This window comes from Hyla sarda, chromosome 10, assembly GCF_029499605.1.
Source record: "Hyla sarda isolate aHylSar1 chromosome 10, aHylSar1.hap1, whole genome shotgun sequence".
Classification (NCBI taxonomy): Eukaryota; Metazoa; Chordata; class Amphibia; order Anura; family Hylidae; genus Hyla; species Hyla sarda.
The window spans coordinates 132,350,381-132,367,286 of record NC_079198.1 but is presented as its reverse complement, the minus strand read 5'-3'; the positions used below and the strand labels follow the sequence as shown (position 1 = coordinate 132,367,286).

The 16,906-nt window shown below is 42.0% G+C and overlaps 1 protein-coding gene across 1 annotated transcript; it reads left to right on the top strand.

Moving 5' to 3' along the window:
• Positions 1–545: 545 nt before the first annotated feature.
• On the top strand, positions 546–8,951 carry LOC130293866 (indolethylamine N-methyltransferase-like). The gene is made up of 3 exons (XM_056543056.1): positions 546–696; positions 7,767–7,974; positions 8,528–8,951. The coding sequence occupies exons 1-3, from the start codon at positions 546–548 to the stop codon at positions 8,949–8,951; spliced, it is 783 nt and encodes a 260-aa protein (XP_056399031.1).
• Positions 8,952–16,906: the final 7,955 nt, after the last annotated feature.

The following is a 16,906-nucleotide window of genomic DNA, read 5'->3' as shown; positions in this document are numbered from 1 at the left end:
GATATATTTTATGCCTCTTACACTCCTCCTGGTAGAGTTCTCTTTGGTTTATTTGCATATTGTGCTCATGGGACTTATGTTTTCTGGTATATTCCTTTGTACCTATATACCTAGAGTGTATATCCCACTACTGTGGGTTGTACTTTGTGGCACTATATGTCTCTGCAGACCACTCTATACTATTTCTTTTGGATGCCATATTTCACGTTATTGTGGGGTTTTATTGATCTTTTTTTCTAACCTATAAAAATAATTTCTATTTTATTATACTTTATTGATATTTGTCACTTCTGTTTGGTATTGTATAACAATATGAGACATACTGGGCAGACATGTCAAAACTTGTTTTTGTTTATTCAACACATGAATAAATAAGCACACATTGTCTGACATATATATATATATATATATATATATATATATATATATATATATATATATTATCTCATGACCTGATGAGTAAATATTACTTAGGCTTTGTGAAATGATATAAAGTAGGGCTCTGGTGTAGATACAGTCACCTGTCTGTGATAGAAGATTACACGATGGATTCCGGCTCCCATAAGATCTATCATGTACATGGATTTGATTCCAGACAAGGTTTGGAAGATTATTTTTCAGATAAACCTGATATGGTCTTTGCAGAGGATTCCTTGATGTTTCCCATTGAAAATCTTACAAAAACCTTTGCAGAGGGTATGTATCTTGAATTTTCTATGGTTAATTGGTTTTACAAATGTACAAACAAATAAATACAACTAGATAGACTTTTTGGGGGTGTCGCAGGTTAGAAGGGGCAACCGCACTTCACCAAATCAATTTCTACTATAGAGAAAAAAGCTAAACCTTGGTCTCAGAATATGAGGAAATATTGGGTTATAGGGTTTAGAATGTAATTGTTTTACCCTTTATAATCACCAGGAATGTTCAGATTGTAATCTGTTCTGTTATGGGAATTTGTGGGGAAATATTGAAGGAAAAACAAAACTAAACAAAAAAAGCCATTATGCAACTTTTAGGGCATTGCGTTTCTACGTAGTGCAATTTTCAGTAAAAATGACACATTATCTTCATTCTGTAGGTCCATATGATTACAAGGATGGCCAATTTTTATAGGTTTTATTTTATTTTGCTAGAGAAAAAAATATAACTTTTTGTAAGAAAATTAGTAGGCTTAAAATTGTCCTCTTCTGACCCCTCTACCTTTTTTATTTTTCTGTATATGGGGCTGCATGAGGGCTCATTTTTTGCACTGTGATCTGTAGTTTTTATCAGTCCAATTTTTGTTTTTAATGGACTTTTTGATCACTTTTTATGAATTTTCTTTCTGATATATGACGTGACCAAAAATGCATAATTCTGGGCTTTGGTATTTTTTTTCCCGTTAACACCGCGCTGTTTAATTGACATTATGTGTAAATAATTCAGACATTTATGCAGGCGGCGATACCATATATGTTCTTTCTTATTTTTTTTTTTGTTTTACATTATTTTATTTATAAAAATTGAAAAGGAGGTGAATTTAACTTTTATTAGGGGAAGGGGTTATACACATTTATTACATTTTTTTTTTACATTTTCTTTAGTCCCCATAGGGGACTATAGAATCGAATCTTTCCATTCCTAACACTGACAAAGGTTGGACAATTACACAGCATTCATCAGTGTTATCTGCGCTCTGTTGCTTTAACCTGCCAAAGCAGGCTAGAGCAACACAGGGAAGATCAGATGACACATAGGCAGGTAGGGACCCTCTGGCCATCATGTAAGGTGAACAGGACTGCACGATTACCCCACGGTGGTCCCGATCACCCATAGCAACCAAATGGCAACATTAAATAGCTGCTGCCCCGGCTGTTGATTTCAGCCCGGGTACAGAGTGAGGTGACATCACAATCCCACTCGGGTAGCTGCTCCTACTTCCCAGGACATACCCATATGTCCATCAAGTTCAACCTATATGCCTATTGTGTCTATACCATGTTGATCCAGGGGAAGGCAAAAATCCCTTATGAGGTTTATGCCGACTCCAATTATGACAGCAGTGTAAAGCCGAGGATCAGTGTTCTGTCCCTATAAATCTAGCATCCATAACTGGTAATGCTATTACACTCGAGAAATCTGTTTAGGCCCCTTCTTCTTATCTCTTTTATTAAGTTTATCATGGCAGAGAGGATAGGGCATAAGATGTCTGAACGCGGGGGGGGGGTCCGCTGCTGGGAACACCTGTGATATCTCCTGCAGACCCCACAGTCATCTGCTGCACAGAACAAAGTTCGTTTTGTGCCTGATGACTCACAATTCAGGGGCCGGAGGATCGTGATGTCATGGCCCGCCCCCTCGTGACGTCATGACCAGCCCCCTCATTGCAAGTCTATGGGAGGGGGCGCGGGGGCCGTCACACCCCCTCCCATGGAGCGAACTTTGCTCTTTGCAGCAGATGACTGTGGGGGCTGCAGGAGAGATCACAGGGGTTCCCAGCGGCAGGACCCCCGTGATCAGACATCTTATCCCCTATCCTTACCCTTTTAATCACACCAAAATAAGCAGTATAAAGTATCCCTGGTTGTCGCTGTTAAAATGCACACAAAGGTAAAAGAAGACGCAGTGGCTTTTTTACGTGTGCCAAACATGATCCCTCTTTACCTACAAGTTTTGAGTCTGGCAATTGAAGTGAAAAACTAATCACTATAATGGGATTATCTAAAAACAATATACTTTACTAAGTAACAATATCAGTATTGTCTCTAATAGTCTGTCTATAAAATGAAATATGGACTTTCTGCTAAATTAAAATATCCAAGAAACATGGTTTGCATATATATTGATGAGAAATCTCTCTTTTTTGACTATAGAGGAAACATCTGCATTGGATAACTTGAGTTATGGTCATGTTAAACTGCAAGACATTATACTTGGACATAAACATGGATCAGTAGATTTATTCTCATATTATCATATCATGCCCAAAAGACACAAGATAGGTGAAATTGACCAAAGACATAGGTGGTCAATTACTCTAAATAACCATGTTTCTCTAAACCAAACCATACTGATATAACTGAAGTGACATATAACTAAAATACGTATACAAAGCGTAATATAACTAAAACATATATAATTTGAAATGTATGAACAACATAAGATCAAAAAGGTTATAATCCAATATCATTAACATAATTGAATACAATTGAGCAATGAGAATGAAACAATGGCAATTCTTTTTCTCCTTTCTTCTAAGTTCTCATGCACGCATGGGCTGTAGGAGGACGTGCCAGTCTAGAGTAGAAGCAGATACCCATAGCAAACCTCTTCTGCTCTGGACAGTTCCTGACATGGACAGAGGTGTCAGCTGAGAGCACTGTGGTCAGACAGAAAATAAATTCAAAAAGAAAATAACTTCCTCTGTTGTATACAGCAGCTGATAAGTACTGGAAGTTCACTAAGACGTTCTCAGTATATATACCAAGAAGGGTCAGCAACATTTTGTACATCTAGGCCAAATGCATTAAAGGAGTACTATGACGCTTTTTATTTTACTAACCCTCTGTGCCTGGGCTGCAAAATTAAACATAATAAACTTTAATTTACCTTCCTTCATTCCCCGTTGCGCCGATATCGGTGTCCCATTCTCTGGTCCCTGTCTTCTTCCATTTCCTGCGGGACATTGCTGTGGCGGGTGATGCGCTGATAGCGGGGCTGTCCCTCTCTTCTCGATCCAACACAAAACCAGCTTGCTCAGAATTGACAAGAAATGGAATAATGTCTTGCAACCTGTGAGACAATAATCTCAATCCTATGTTTAAATCTCAATTCAAATGGTAATTGTCCTATAACTGCCACAGTGTTGAGAGTCCTTATTCCTTCTAAATCACTGTAACATGAGCTTCTTGGAGGAAAAAAAAACCTTAAAGTGTTAGCCACTAGGTGTCTCTAATCCCTGTCATCTGCTGTCCACTGCCTATTGTTAGGGAAAATATATCTCTAGTAACAGACACGACAAGAAATAACATAATAATTGAGGCCGGGGCTTGATCACTGCTCTGTGCGGGAGAGAGGGAGAGAGAAAGACTGTGTACCTGTGTAATGTCCCAGTACAGGACATGGCCCTGCACTACACTTAGGCCCTGTCAGGTTCAGTCCATCAGCGACCTGGGGGCTCCCCTACAGGGTCTCCCCTGCTGTTATTATAAGTGTCATTTATTGTCATAGAATTATATTCAGTACATTAATGTATAGTTAGTCTACAGGACCTGTGAGATGCTGTGAGAGGTCTGAAGGACCTGTGGAATGTCACATGTTATGTTATGTTGTCACATGATGTTACCCAGAGAGCACCAGCTTAACCCCTTAAGGACTCAGGGTTTTTCCGTTTTTGCACTTTCGTTTTTTCCTCCTTACCTTTAAAAAATCATAACCCTTTCAATTTTCCACCTAAAAATCCATATTATGGCTTATTTTTTTGCGTCGCCAATTCTACTTTGCAGTGACATTAGTCATTTTACCCAAAAATGCACGGCGAAACGGAAAAAAAAATCATTGTGCGACAAAATCGAAAAAAACCCGCCATTTTGTAAATTTTGGGGGCTTCCGTTTCTACGCAGTGCATATTTCGGTAGAAATTACACCTTATCATTATTCTGTAGGTCCATACGGTTAAAATTATACCCTACTTATATAGGTTTGATTTTGTCGCACTTCTGGAAAAAATCATAACTACATGCAGGAAAATGTATACGTTTAAAAATGTCATCTTCTGACCCCTATAACTTTTTTATTTTTCCACGTACGGGGCGGTATGATGACTCATTTTTTGCGCTGTGATCTGAAGTTTTTATTGGTATGATTTTTGTTTTGATCTGACTTTTTGATCACTTTTTATTAATTTTTTAATGTTATAAAAAGTTACCAAAATACGCTTTTTTGGACTCTGGAATTTTTTTGCGCGTACGCCATTGACCGTACAGCTTAATTAATGATATATTTTTATAGTTTGGACATTTACGCATGCGGCGATACCACATATGTTTATTATTTTTTTTACACTGTTTTATTTTTTTTATGGGAAAAGGGGGGTGATTCAAACTTTTATTAGGGAAGGGGTTAAATGACCTTTATTAACACTTTTTTTTTACTTTTTTTTGCAGTGTTATAGGTCCCATAGGGACCTATAACACTGCACACACTGATCTCTCATCCTGATCACAGGCGTGTATTAACACGCCTGTGATCAGCATTATCGGCGCTTGACTGCTCCTGCCTGGATCTCAGGCACGGAGCAGTCATTCGTCGATCGGACACCGAGGAGGCAGGTAAGAGCCCTCCCGGTGTCCGATCAGCTGTTCGGGACGCCGCGATTTCACCGCGGCGGTCCCGAACAGCCCGACTGAGCAGCCGGGATACTTTCAGTTTCACTTTAGAAGCGGCGGTCAGCTTTGACCGCCGCTTCTAAAGGGTTAATACCGCACATCGCCGTGATCGGCGATGTGTGGTATTAGCAGCGGGTCCCGGCCGTTGATTAGCGCCGGGACCCACGCGATATGATGCGGGATCGCGGCGCGATCCCGCTTCATATCGCGGGAGCTGGCGCAGGACGTAAATATAAGGGTTAACCCCTTAAGGCCCATTTTGGCCTTAAGGATTCAGACAATTTAATTTTTACGTTTTCGTTTTTTCCTCCTCGCCTTCTAAAAATCATAACTCTTTTATATTTTCATCACCAGACTAGTATGAGGGCTTGTTTTTTGCGCGACCAGTTGTCCTTTGTAATGACATCACTCATTATATCATAAAATGTATGGCACAACCAAAAAACACTATTTTTGTGGGGAAATTAAAAAGAAAAACGCAATTTTGCTAATTTTGGAAGGTTTCGTTTTCACGCCGTACAATTTACGGTAAAAATGACATGTGTTCTTCATTCTGAGGGTCAATACGATTAAAATGATACCCATTATTACATACTTTCATATTATTGTTGTGCTTAAAAAAATCACAAACATTTTAACCAAATTAGTACGTTTATAATCCCTTTATTTTGATGACCTATAACTTTTTCATTTTTCCGTATAAGCAGCGGTATGAGGGCTAATTTTTTGCACCATGATCTGAAAAAATTTTTAAGCCACATTTGCATATAAAAAACTTTTAATACATTTTTTATAATTTTTTTTTTATAAAATGTATTTAAAAAGTAGCAATTTTGGAATTTTTTTTTTTTTTACGTTCACGCCGTTCACCGTACGGGATCATTAACATTTTATTTTAATAGTTCGGACATTTGCACACGCGGTTATACCAAATATGTCTATTAAATTTATTTTTTACGCTTTTTGGGGGTAAAATAGGAAAAAACGGACGTTTTACTTTTTTATTGGGGGAGGGGATTTTTCACTTTTTTTTTTACTTTGAATTTTACATTTTTTTTACATTTTTTTTACACTTGAATAGTCCCCATAGGAGACTTTTCATAGCAATACCATGATTGCTAATACTGTTCTGTTCTATGTATAGGACATAGAACAGATCAGTGTTATCGGTCATCTTCTGCTCTGGTCTGCTCGATCTCGGACCAGAGCAGAAGACACCGGGAGCCGGACAGAGGCAGGTGAGGGGACCTCCGTGCAGCATTCTGAATGATCGGATCCCCGCAGCAGCGCTGCGGGCGATCAGATCATTCATTGAAATCGCGTACTGCAGCAGATGCCGGGATCTGTATTGATCCCGGCATCTGAGGGGTTAATGGCGGACACCCGCGAGATCGCAGGCGTCGGCCATTGCCGGCAGGTCCCTGGCTGCGATTAGCAGCCGGGATCAGCCGCGCATGACAGGGGCATCGCTCTGATGCCCGCGGTTATGTACAGAATGTAAATGTACGTCCTGGTGCGTTAAGTACCACCGCACCAGGACATACATTTGCGTCCTTAAGGGGTTAACCTATGACCCACAGCTTGACCAATGGGCCTTAGTCCAGTCCCCCACTATATAAAGGGGTGGTCATTACAATTCTCTCTCTTATCTCTTACCATCTGCTACTGAGCACAGCAACCTTCCGAGATCTCAGTGCTAGTGGCCACCATCTGGAAGACCACAAAACTACAGTCATTCCATTAAGTCAAAAGTCTATGTCTGTTGTCACTACAAATAGTCAAGTCCAGCCTATAGTCAAGCCTGAAGTCAAATCTCTAAAGTCTATTACAAGTCTAATTGGTCCCATCAAGCTGTGAGGTCCTTCTGAGTTCCTAGCCACCTCTCTGGGAATCTGGCCGAGCTGTGAAGATAATTCCATCTGTCTTAACTCAGTAAAGCCTCCGTTTAACCATAACTGGTTTTGAACTATCCTTTCACTGCCTAGCCATTGGAATAGCCGAGATACCTTTTGTGTTGTTCCGGTACCCAAAAACCACTTTGGCATCACGAACACTAGGGGTTAACAACATCTTGCCCCAGGGGTTAATACCATCTGACCCCACCACCTACACCATTACACCCCATGGTCCTGCCATACCCTGCGAGTCACCACACCTGTAATCTGTGTCAGTTCTCCACTGGTTCTGTACTGTCAATTTAAAGTAATTCTTTTATTTTTTTTTATCTAATAGAATAAACCATACCTAGCTCTGTAGAACATATTAGGATTGGATAATATTCTTCTATATTAGAACATTTATTTAGCTTAAAGTGATACAGACATACATTATAATTTGTCTACAACATCTCTTAGGGTTTAATATGTTAAACATTTCAGAATGTTTTTTTTCCTGCAGGACATATTAGAGGAGATGTCCTGCTTGACCTCAGCTCTGGTCCTGTGGTTCATCATCTATATTCAGCCTGTGAGTTTTTCCAACACATCATAGTCCTGAAGGCCAGTGACAGATGTATCATGGAGTTGAAGAGATGGCTGGACTCACGGACAGGAGCATTCAATTGGGGACATGCCACAAAACTACATTTAGAAAAAGAAGATAAAAGGTAAAGTATTTGGCTTAAAGAGTACCTGTCACCAAAAAAACTTTTTATATATATATATATTTTTTTTTTACTTTAAAAAAACTGACCACTAGGAGTCTCCCTACATGCTGCCAGGCCGGCATGAGTCTGAAATCACTGATCCGGGAGATGTAGGGAGACCCCTAGTGGTCAGTTTTTCAAAGTAAAACAATATATATAAAGATACATTTTTGTAAATCACATGGTATTACAAAGTTCTTTCTAATACATTGATTAACAAACTCTCACTCACCCTCAATTACTTTATATTTGAAATTTAAAGATGTTAGTTGAACAATTTGCATTTCTCCACATGGATTTTTATTCTCATAAATGAGATTCTGTATAACACTGGGTACTATTGGAAGTGCACATTATAGGACTTATATTTAGTAAACCATAGCCCAATGTCCATATTCAACAGCTTTCACATTTTTCTACCAGTACTAGAAAAAAACATGATCCAAACATAATTACTAAGCATTTATGTTACTCTAACTGATGTGGACTGTCTATATGTTTTCATCTCTTTTAGTGACCTGTTACAAGACAAAGAAGGAAAAGTGAGATCAGTCGTTCAACATGTGATGAAATGTCACCCTGAGAAAGAAAATATGACGGATCCGATAGTCTTACCGCCAGCAGATTGTATCATCAGCGTTTTGCTCCTAGATGTTATCTGCAAAGACCAAGATGATTATATCAGATATCTCAGGAAGTTCTCAGGGATGCTGAAACCTGGAGGACGTCTCTTATTATTTGGGTTTTTAGGTATTACATATTACACTGTTGGGAAAGACAAGCTCCATGCTTTCACATATGATGAGGATTTTGCCAGGAAAGCTCTAGTTGGAGAAGGATTTGTTATAGATAAATGTGTGGTTAAGAAGAGAACAAATGTGAGTGACCTTATTGACTATAAGGCCATCATGTTTATTGTAGCTCATAAGGAGAAGTAGAAATTGGCCATACAATGGGGGTATTAAAAAAAAGTGGTATTTTACATGTAATATTGTCCTCTATGAAACTCTGTGGAAAAGTAGGCACCAGCACACACACTCTGTCATAATTCAATCTAATTTTACGATGTGTGAACTTAGACTCAGTTTAGATTGTATTTAAGCCTAAGATTTCCCAATATATACTGAGAATAAATCCTCTGATATATATGAATAAATAAGCTCTAATCCTTTTATAATATATATAAAATAAAATTAATCAGTGCAGCATTATGGAGCTATTTAGAAATAAGAGAAGAAATGGCTCAAGGCTCCATATTTACTGCTCCTCATAATTCTGAATATACACGGCTTACACAAAAAGATAGGAAGACATGTAAGAAGAAGCACAATAGGCTTTGCTATGATTGAATATGATTTTTACTACAAATTTCTTGTTAAACAATCTGTCTCCTTCTTGGACATCATGCTTAGAGATGATCGAATAAAAAAAAAAAAATGTATTCGGCCTATTTGCCGAATTTAAAAAAAAATAAAATAAATGTTTTGATCCAAATAAGTTCCCGGCAATTTTTTATTAGTAATGTATTTTAATAATGTGTTTAATAATGTGTGTGTGTGTGTGTGTGTGTGTGTGTGTTTCACTTTTTAAAATTTTTTTAAACATTTTTTTAGGTAGTACTATCACTTCCAGCATGGAACAAAGTCAGGGGCGGACATATCACTTGTTCAGCCGGTTCGGCTGCACAGGGGCCCAGCGTGTTAGGGCCCCCCCCCCCTAGTAGCCCAGCCTAGGCCTCACAGTTTGGGCCCCTGCAGGGCCCCCTGCCAGTACTTCATACTAAATGCTGCAGCAACAGGTCCCGGACCTGCCGCTGACAGCAGTAATTTACCTTTAAACCGGCCGGCGAGACGGACAGACCAGGGGCTGATGGGAACAGATGTGCCCCGCGCAGGCACACACATCTGTTCCAAGCCCCTGACGTCACGTGTCATGGCCTCTGACCCCGGCAGAAGCGACAGGAGCAGCAAACCCTCCCGCCTCACAGCCGCATCGCTGAGCAGATGAGGTGAGGAGAGCGACGGTTGGGTGCAGGGGGGGGGGGGGGTTCGGGATTGTAATGATGATGAAGAGGACAGGAGGGGTCTTGAAGAGGTTGGTGGTGTAATGATAAGGAGGATTGGGGGTCTGGGAGAGCATAGTGTTGATAAGGAGGACCAGAGGGGGGGTCAGGGGTGTAGTGATTAGGGGGTTTAATGTTAATGAGAAGGACTGGGGGGGTGTCAGCTGTGTAATACTGATGAGGTGCTTAAGGTATATGGGGTGATGAGGAGACTGAGGATGGAGTGCGTGGGGTGTATGGGGTGATGAGGAGACTGAGGATGGAGTGCATGGGGTGTATGGGGTGATGAGGAGACTGAGGATTGAGTGCATGGGGTGATGAGGAGACTGAGGATGGAGTGCATGGAGTGAGGAGGAGACTGAGGATGGAGTGCATGGGGTGATGAGGAGACTGAGGATGGAGTGCTTGGGGTGATGAGGAGACTGAGGATGGAGTGCATGGGGTGATGAGGAGACTGAGGATGGAGTGCGTGGGGTGTATGGGGTGATGAGGATGGAGTGCATGGGGTGTATGGGGTGATGAGGAGACTGAGGATGGAGTGCATGGGGTGATGAGGAGACTGAGGATGGAGTGCGTGGGGTGTATGGGGTGATGAGGATGGAGTGCATGGGGTGTATGGGGTGATGAGGAGACTGAGGATGGAGTGCATGGGGTGATGAGGAGACTGAGGATGGAGTGCATGGGGTGAGGAGGAGACTGAGGATGGAGTGCATGGGGTGTATGGGGTGATGAGGAGACTGAGGATGGAGCACATGGGGTGATGAGGAGTCTGAGGATGGAGTGCGTGGGGTGTATGGGGTGATGAGGATGGAGTGCAAGGGGTGTATGGGGTGATGAGGAGACTGATGATGGAGTGCATGGGGTGATGAGGAGACTGAGGATGGAGTGCATGGGGTGTATGGGGTGATGAGGAGACTGAGGATGGGGTGATGAGGAGACTGAGCATGGGGTGCGTGGGGTGTATGGGGTGATGAGGAGACTGAAGATGGGATGTGTGGGGTGTATGGGGTGATGAGGAGACTGAGGATGGGGTGCGTGGGGTGTATGGGGGAGATGAGGAGACTGAGGATGGAGTGCATGGGGTGAGGAGGAGACTGAAGATGGAGTGCATGGGGTGATGAGGAGACTGAGGATGGAGTGCATGGAGTGAGGAGGAGACTGAGGATGGAGTGCATGGGGTGTATGGGGTGATGAGGAGACTGAGGATGGGGTGATGAGGAGACATAGGATGGGGTGCGTGGGGTGTATGGGGTGATGAGGAGACTGAAGATCGGGTGCGTGGGGTGTATGGGGGAAATAAGGAGACTGAGGATGGAGTGCGTGGGGTGTATGGGGTGATTCAGTGGTGTATCGTGGTTGGCAGTATTATATTGATAGAGTACAGTGGTTGGCAGTATTATATTCAGGGGTACAGTATTTGGCAGTATTATATTCGGGGGTACAGTGGTTGGCAGTATTATATTCAGGGGTACAGTGGTTGGCAGTATTCAGGGGGTACAGTGGTTGGCAGTATTATATTCAGGGGTACAGTATTTGGCAGTAATATATTCGGGGGTACAGTGGTTGGCAGTATTATATTCAGGGGTACAGTGGTTGGCAGTATTCAGGGGGTACAGTGGTTGGCAGTTTTATATTCAGGGGGTACAGGTTATAATGATTATTGTCATCATACAGAGGATGAGGATCTACTGACAAATTAAGGAACCAATTATGTCCAGGTGTCAGACTCTGCAGAGAAGATGGAAGAAATCCTGGTGTCTGGACCAGAGGAAGAAGAAAAGTAAAGACAACAGAGAAGACGTCACTCAGGTCAGTGTATCATTGTGTATTTTCCTAACTGTCCCATCAGAGCTGTAGTCACTGATATCATTGTGTAGTCTCCTGACTGTCCCATCAGCTGTAGTCACTTCAGACATGATGGGAGTTGCAGCTTTCCAACATCTCGGGAGCCACTTGAACCAAGGTGATTGGTGGGGGTCCCATGAGTCAGACCCCCACTATAAAAATGGGCTGTTTATTTTAAAATGCCTTGGCCTATTTTTGGTCCCAGTCTGGCCCCGCCTGTAAGTCACTTCTATCACTAAGGATAAGAAGCCAAGGAACCAGGGGGTGCCAAGGGGTGTCGTGCTAAGTCCAGGGGTGGGAATGTAAAGGGGAGCACTGCCCTCTGCCTCCCAGCTAGATATTGGTCAGCCTGACCTGGGGGAGTACTCACTGGGCCGCACACTGAGAGGGACAGGGGCCACCCGTAGCCCACCTCAGGAGCCGTTCCATCCACCTGTGGTGGACAAGGCAAGTGGTGACACTACACGCGCGGGGTAAGTGGAGGCCCTCCGTTGGGGTCTATGTACATGAGGGGGCACAGTGCTGTGGGGGGGGGGGGGCAGGCACATTCTTTGCACAGGGGCCCTCTGCTGTCTGTGTCCGCCCCTGAACAAAGTGTAGTGTAGTAGTGCCTGCTACTAATGAATAGATGTGAGCGGCTTTCTACTGTGCTCGCATCTCTGCGAGCGCAGACTGCTCCATGATGGGAGTTGTAGTACCTGTACTAAAAGACAGATCGCACTGGGGATCACTCCTGATACCCGCTGCAATCATCCTGTGTAATGTATAGATGCGGGTTGCATTCTCGCATCTAGATAGGCCGATTGCATCGGGTTTCAGGAGTGACACCTGCTGTGATTTGTCCTTAACTGCAAATACTACTGCTCCCAACATGGATTACACTCTGCTTCATGCTGGGAACTGTAGTACCTGCATAAATAGACAGATCGCAGCCGGAGTTACTCCTGACACCCGCTGTGATCGTCCTATACAATGTATAGATGCGGCCGGATGCTCTTCTCTGGTCCCACTGTAGTATGAGTATATGCCATATATATACCTATAATTCATATTTGGCTGGAATCATCTGGCCAATCACAGCTCTCTGCAGGAAACATGAATAAATGATGTGAATTCTATTCACGTCACTGGCCTGGCCGGAGGATAGTATAGAGATGCGAGCGCAGGAGGAATCCGCTCCATCTCTGCAATAGAAAGGACAATCACATCAGGTGTCAGGAGTGATACCCAGGGCGATCTGTCTATTAGTACAGGTACTACAGCTCCCATCATGGAACAGTCTGTTCCATGCTGTGAGTAGTAGTACTAAATAAAAAATGTAAAAAATAGAGAAAAAAGGGAAACACACAAACACACTTTATTAAACTCAATGTTAAAATACATTACTAATAAAAAAAATTCAAAAATTATTATAAAAAATATATTATTTTCACATTTAAATGGCCCCTTTCTACATTTTTATGTAGATCCCTGCCCGCCCACATAAATAGATATTAAAAATGAACGAGGTGTGCATTTCATATTTTTTTTCTAGTTTTCGTTCTAAATCATATTTTTTTTTATTTTCAATTTACTTTTTTAGCTAAAAATGTAAAGTGAAAATTAAAAAAAATTATGATTTAGAACAAAAACTAGAAAAAAAAATCATGAAATGCACACCTCATTCATATTTAATATTGAGCGCTGAATTTTCTGGTCCCTGTCCGCTGTGGGTGGGCAGGGACCTAAAGATGTTGCCTTTTTTTCTCAACTTTTTTTTATTTTTTAGATAGTACTGCTACTCCCTACATGCTCAGGAGTGGCACTCGCTGTGATCTGTCTATTAATGCAGGTACTACAGCTCAAAGCATGGAGCAGAGTGTGTTCCATGTTGGGAGCAGTAGTACGTGCAGTTGAGGACAGATCACAGCTGGTGTCCCTCCTGACACCCGATGCGATCATCCAATCTACATGCGAGAAAGCCACCCACATCTATACATTATACAGGACGATCGCAGTAGGTGTCATGAGTGACACCCTGGGCGATCTGTCTATTAGCACAGGTACTACTACTCCCATCATGGAGCAGTCTGCGCTCGCAGAGATGCGAGAGCATGAGAAAGCCGCTCGCATCTATACATTATATAGGAGGATCGCAAGGGTGTCACTATTGAAGAAATTCGCTATTTCAAATCGAGTCAAAGTTTGGATTCGGTCCAAATTATATTTTTCATGAAATTCGGAACAAATTTGACTTTGTCCGATTCGATTCGCTCATCTCTAATCATGGTGTATTATGAGGCTTCTGGTTATTTGCATTATTCCAACAGTGTAATAAAGGTAAATATATAACATACATAATGGATCTAGATTTATGGGTCATAGATTTCTATTATATTACAATGCAAATAAACAAAATATGAGAAACACTTTCCATCAATTTTCCTCATCCTGAGAGCTCAGGCGCACTGACCTATTATAGATTTGTTTTGTATAGAGATATAATAGGTTTATAATAGAGATGTATAAGACCTTTAGATCCCTTGCACACTATGGAAATTCTGCTCTGAACCAGTAATCTACTTGCTGCAGCCTCCAGCGGAATCGGTCATTAAGTTCCTTCCCAGTGACTGCAATTCAGTTCTGATCGGATTCGGGTAAAAGAATGAACATCCTTTATTATTTTGGCGTAATTCAGATCTGCCATGGAACTTTCGCTGAAGTACTTCTAGAGTGTGCACAGTGCAGCAGAATTGCATTGAGATTAAAGTGATTCTGCTGCAGCTCAATTCCATGCAGAACAGTGTCCAGTGAAATTTCGGTATTGTATAAGGGCAATGTTCACGCGTCTGGAATATCAGCACGGAGTTCCGCATTAGAATTCGGCTGGGGATTCCGGAGCATATAAATCCCATTGTATTCAATGGGATTCTGCCGCACTGTGCACACGTGCAGATGTTTCTGGGATGGAAATTCCATTTTCCGTGTCCGCAGAAAGAATGAACCTGTTCATTCTTAGGCTGGGTTCACACTACGTTTTCTCCCATACGGGAGCGCATACGGCAGGGGGGAGCTAAAAGCTTGCGCTCCCGTATGTCACCGTATGCGCTCCCGTATGTCATTCATTTCAATGAGCCGGCCGGAGTGAAACGTTCTGTCCGGTCGGCTCATTTTTGCGCCGTATGCGCTTTTACAACCGGACCTAAAACCGTGGTTGACCACAATTTTAGGTCCGGTTGTAAAAGCGCATACGGCGCAAAAATGAGCCGACCGGACCGAACGTTTCACTCCGGTCGGCTCATTGAAATGAATGACATACGGGAGCGCATACGGTGACATACGGGAGCGCAAGCTTTTAGCTCCCCCCTGCCGTATGCGCTCCCGTATGGGAGAAAACATAGTGTGAACCCAGCCTTACTGTGGACTCTGCACGGAATGCATAGCCATCTATGAGACAGCGCATTTCCGTGCATTTTTAGCGCCGGCATATTATGCCAGCGCCCTCAATCTCTGGAATGTCCTCATGGAGATTTTCCGGACATTCCGACCTGTGAACATAGGTTTACCGTTTCATATGGGGAGAAATATAGATTATGTTTTCTTTGTATATCATACAAAAATTGAAGAAGGCTCCCTCAAATGGGAATTTGCTTCTAAGGGAGAATATCTCCATGCATATGACATCCCAAGGAGTCTGTGTGGCCTCTGGGCACTGCTGTGCAAGGTCTGTGGACAGGGATCTGCCGGATGTAAAATATTATTTTCTTAGAGTAGAAAAAAGTGTATAGCAGCCAACACACAGTAAAATGTCTTCCTTTTTATTTAAAAGCCATACAAAACCATCAAAATCAATCCATTAAAAACAGAACCAAAGGTTAAAAAAAAAATGCAGAAGAAAGTAAAACCTAGGTTTGCATTTTGGGGCATGGCTTTTGAAAATTTGGGGCACCTTTGTCCCATGCCCACAAAGAAAAAAAGATAAATAAAAAGCACATCATTTAATACCAAGATTACTTGGTATTAATTGCAACACTTTTGTGCACCAGAAAGTTGTACTAAACCTTTGAAAATAGGGTAATAATAGCACACAAAGCCTAGCCATTCCCCCTAACAGGGTACTAAATTGGGTGCTAAATATGTAAATATGTGACACTATTAGTTTGCACCACATTTTAAGCAAATGTGCTGAAGCTAAAGCAAAATAAGTGGTGATAAATTCTTTGCATATCTCCCCCATTGTTCACTCCCAAGGTGAGCTGACATGGATTTTGCTTCTTAATTCTTTTCTTAAGAAAACTGAAAAATCTTGGGGTATATAAAGGAAATCCTAGGGTCAGGTTCCTGTGTGGGGCCGCCCTTCTAAGGGCGATGCAACACTTGCCAAGAAGGGAGGTCTAGGGTGAGATATAGGGTTAGTTTAGAAATAGGATCACATCCTTGACGGCCCACACTCACTGACTATCCCCTCACTTACCTGTACCCATTTTCACAACTGTGCTTAATATTCACCCTTGTTTGATCAGCACGTTTAATACTACTATCAAAATTATCTATTTGTGTTTTTGGTCCAAGCTCCATTTTAACTAGTCTATTAAAAGTAAAATTTTATTATTTATGCTTTTCCTCAATAGAGATTGTTTTTAATTATTTTCTTAGACATGATTACCACTAATATAAAAATACCTCTTTTCATTAGCTCACAGTGTTAGAAATCCTCTCAGGGGAAGGGGCGTGTCCCTCCCTTGTGGTGGTGGGTGGTGATTGGTGTGTGGTGGGAGGGGGCGTGTCCATTCCTTGTGGGGGTAGGAGGTGATTGGTTGTCTGCTCATGCAGCCTTGACCATGAGTCATCTCTTGTCCATGACTCACGGACAAGTCTAATGCTACTGCAGGACTGGTTAGTTCCCAGTAGGAATAGGGACCCTTAGTGGTGGCATTTTCAGGAGCCGCTTTCTTTATTATATACTAGCTGAGTACCCAGCGTTGCCCGGTTTTTCCTTCCTAATCC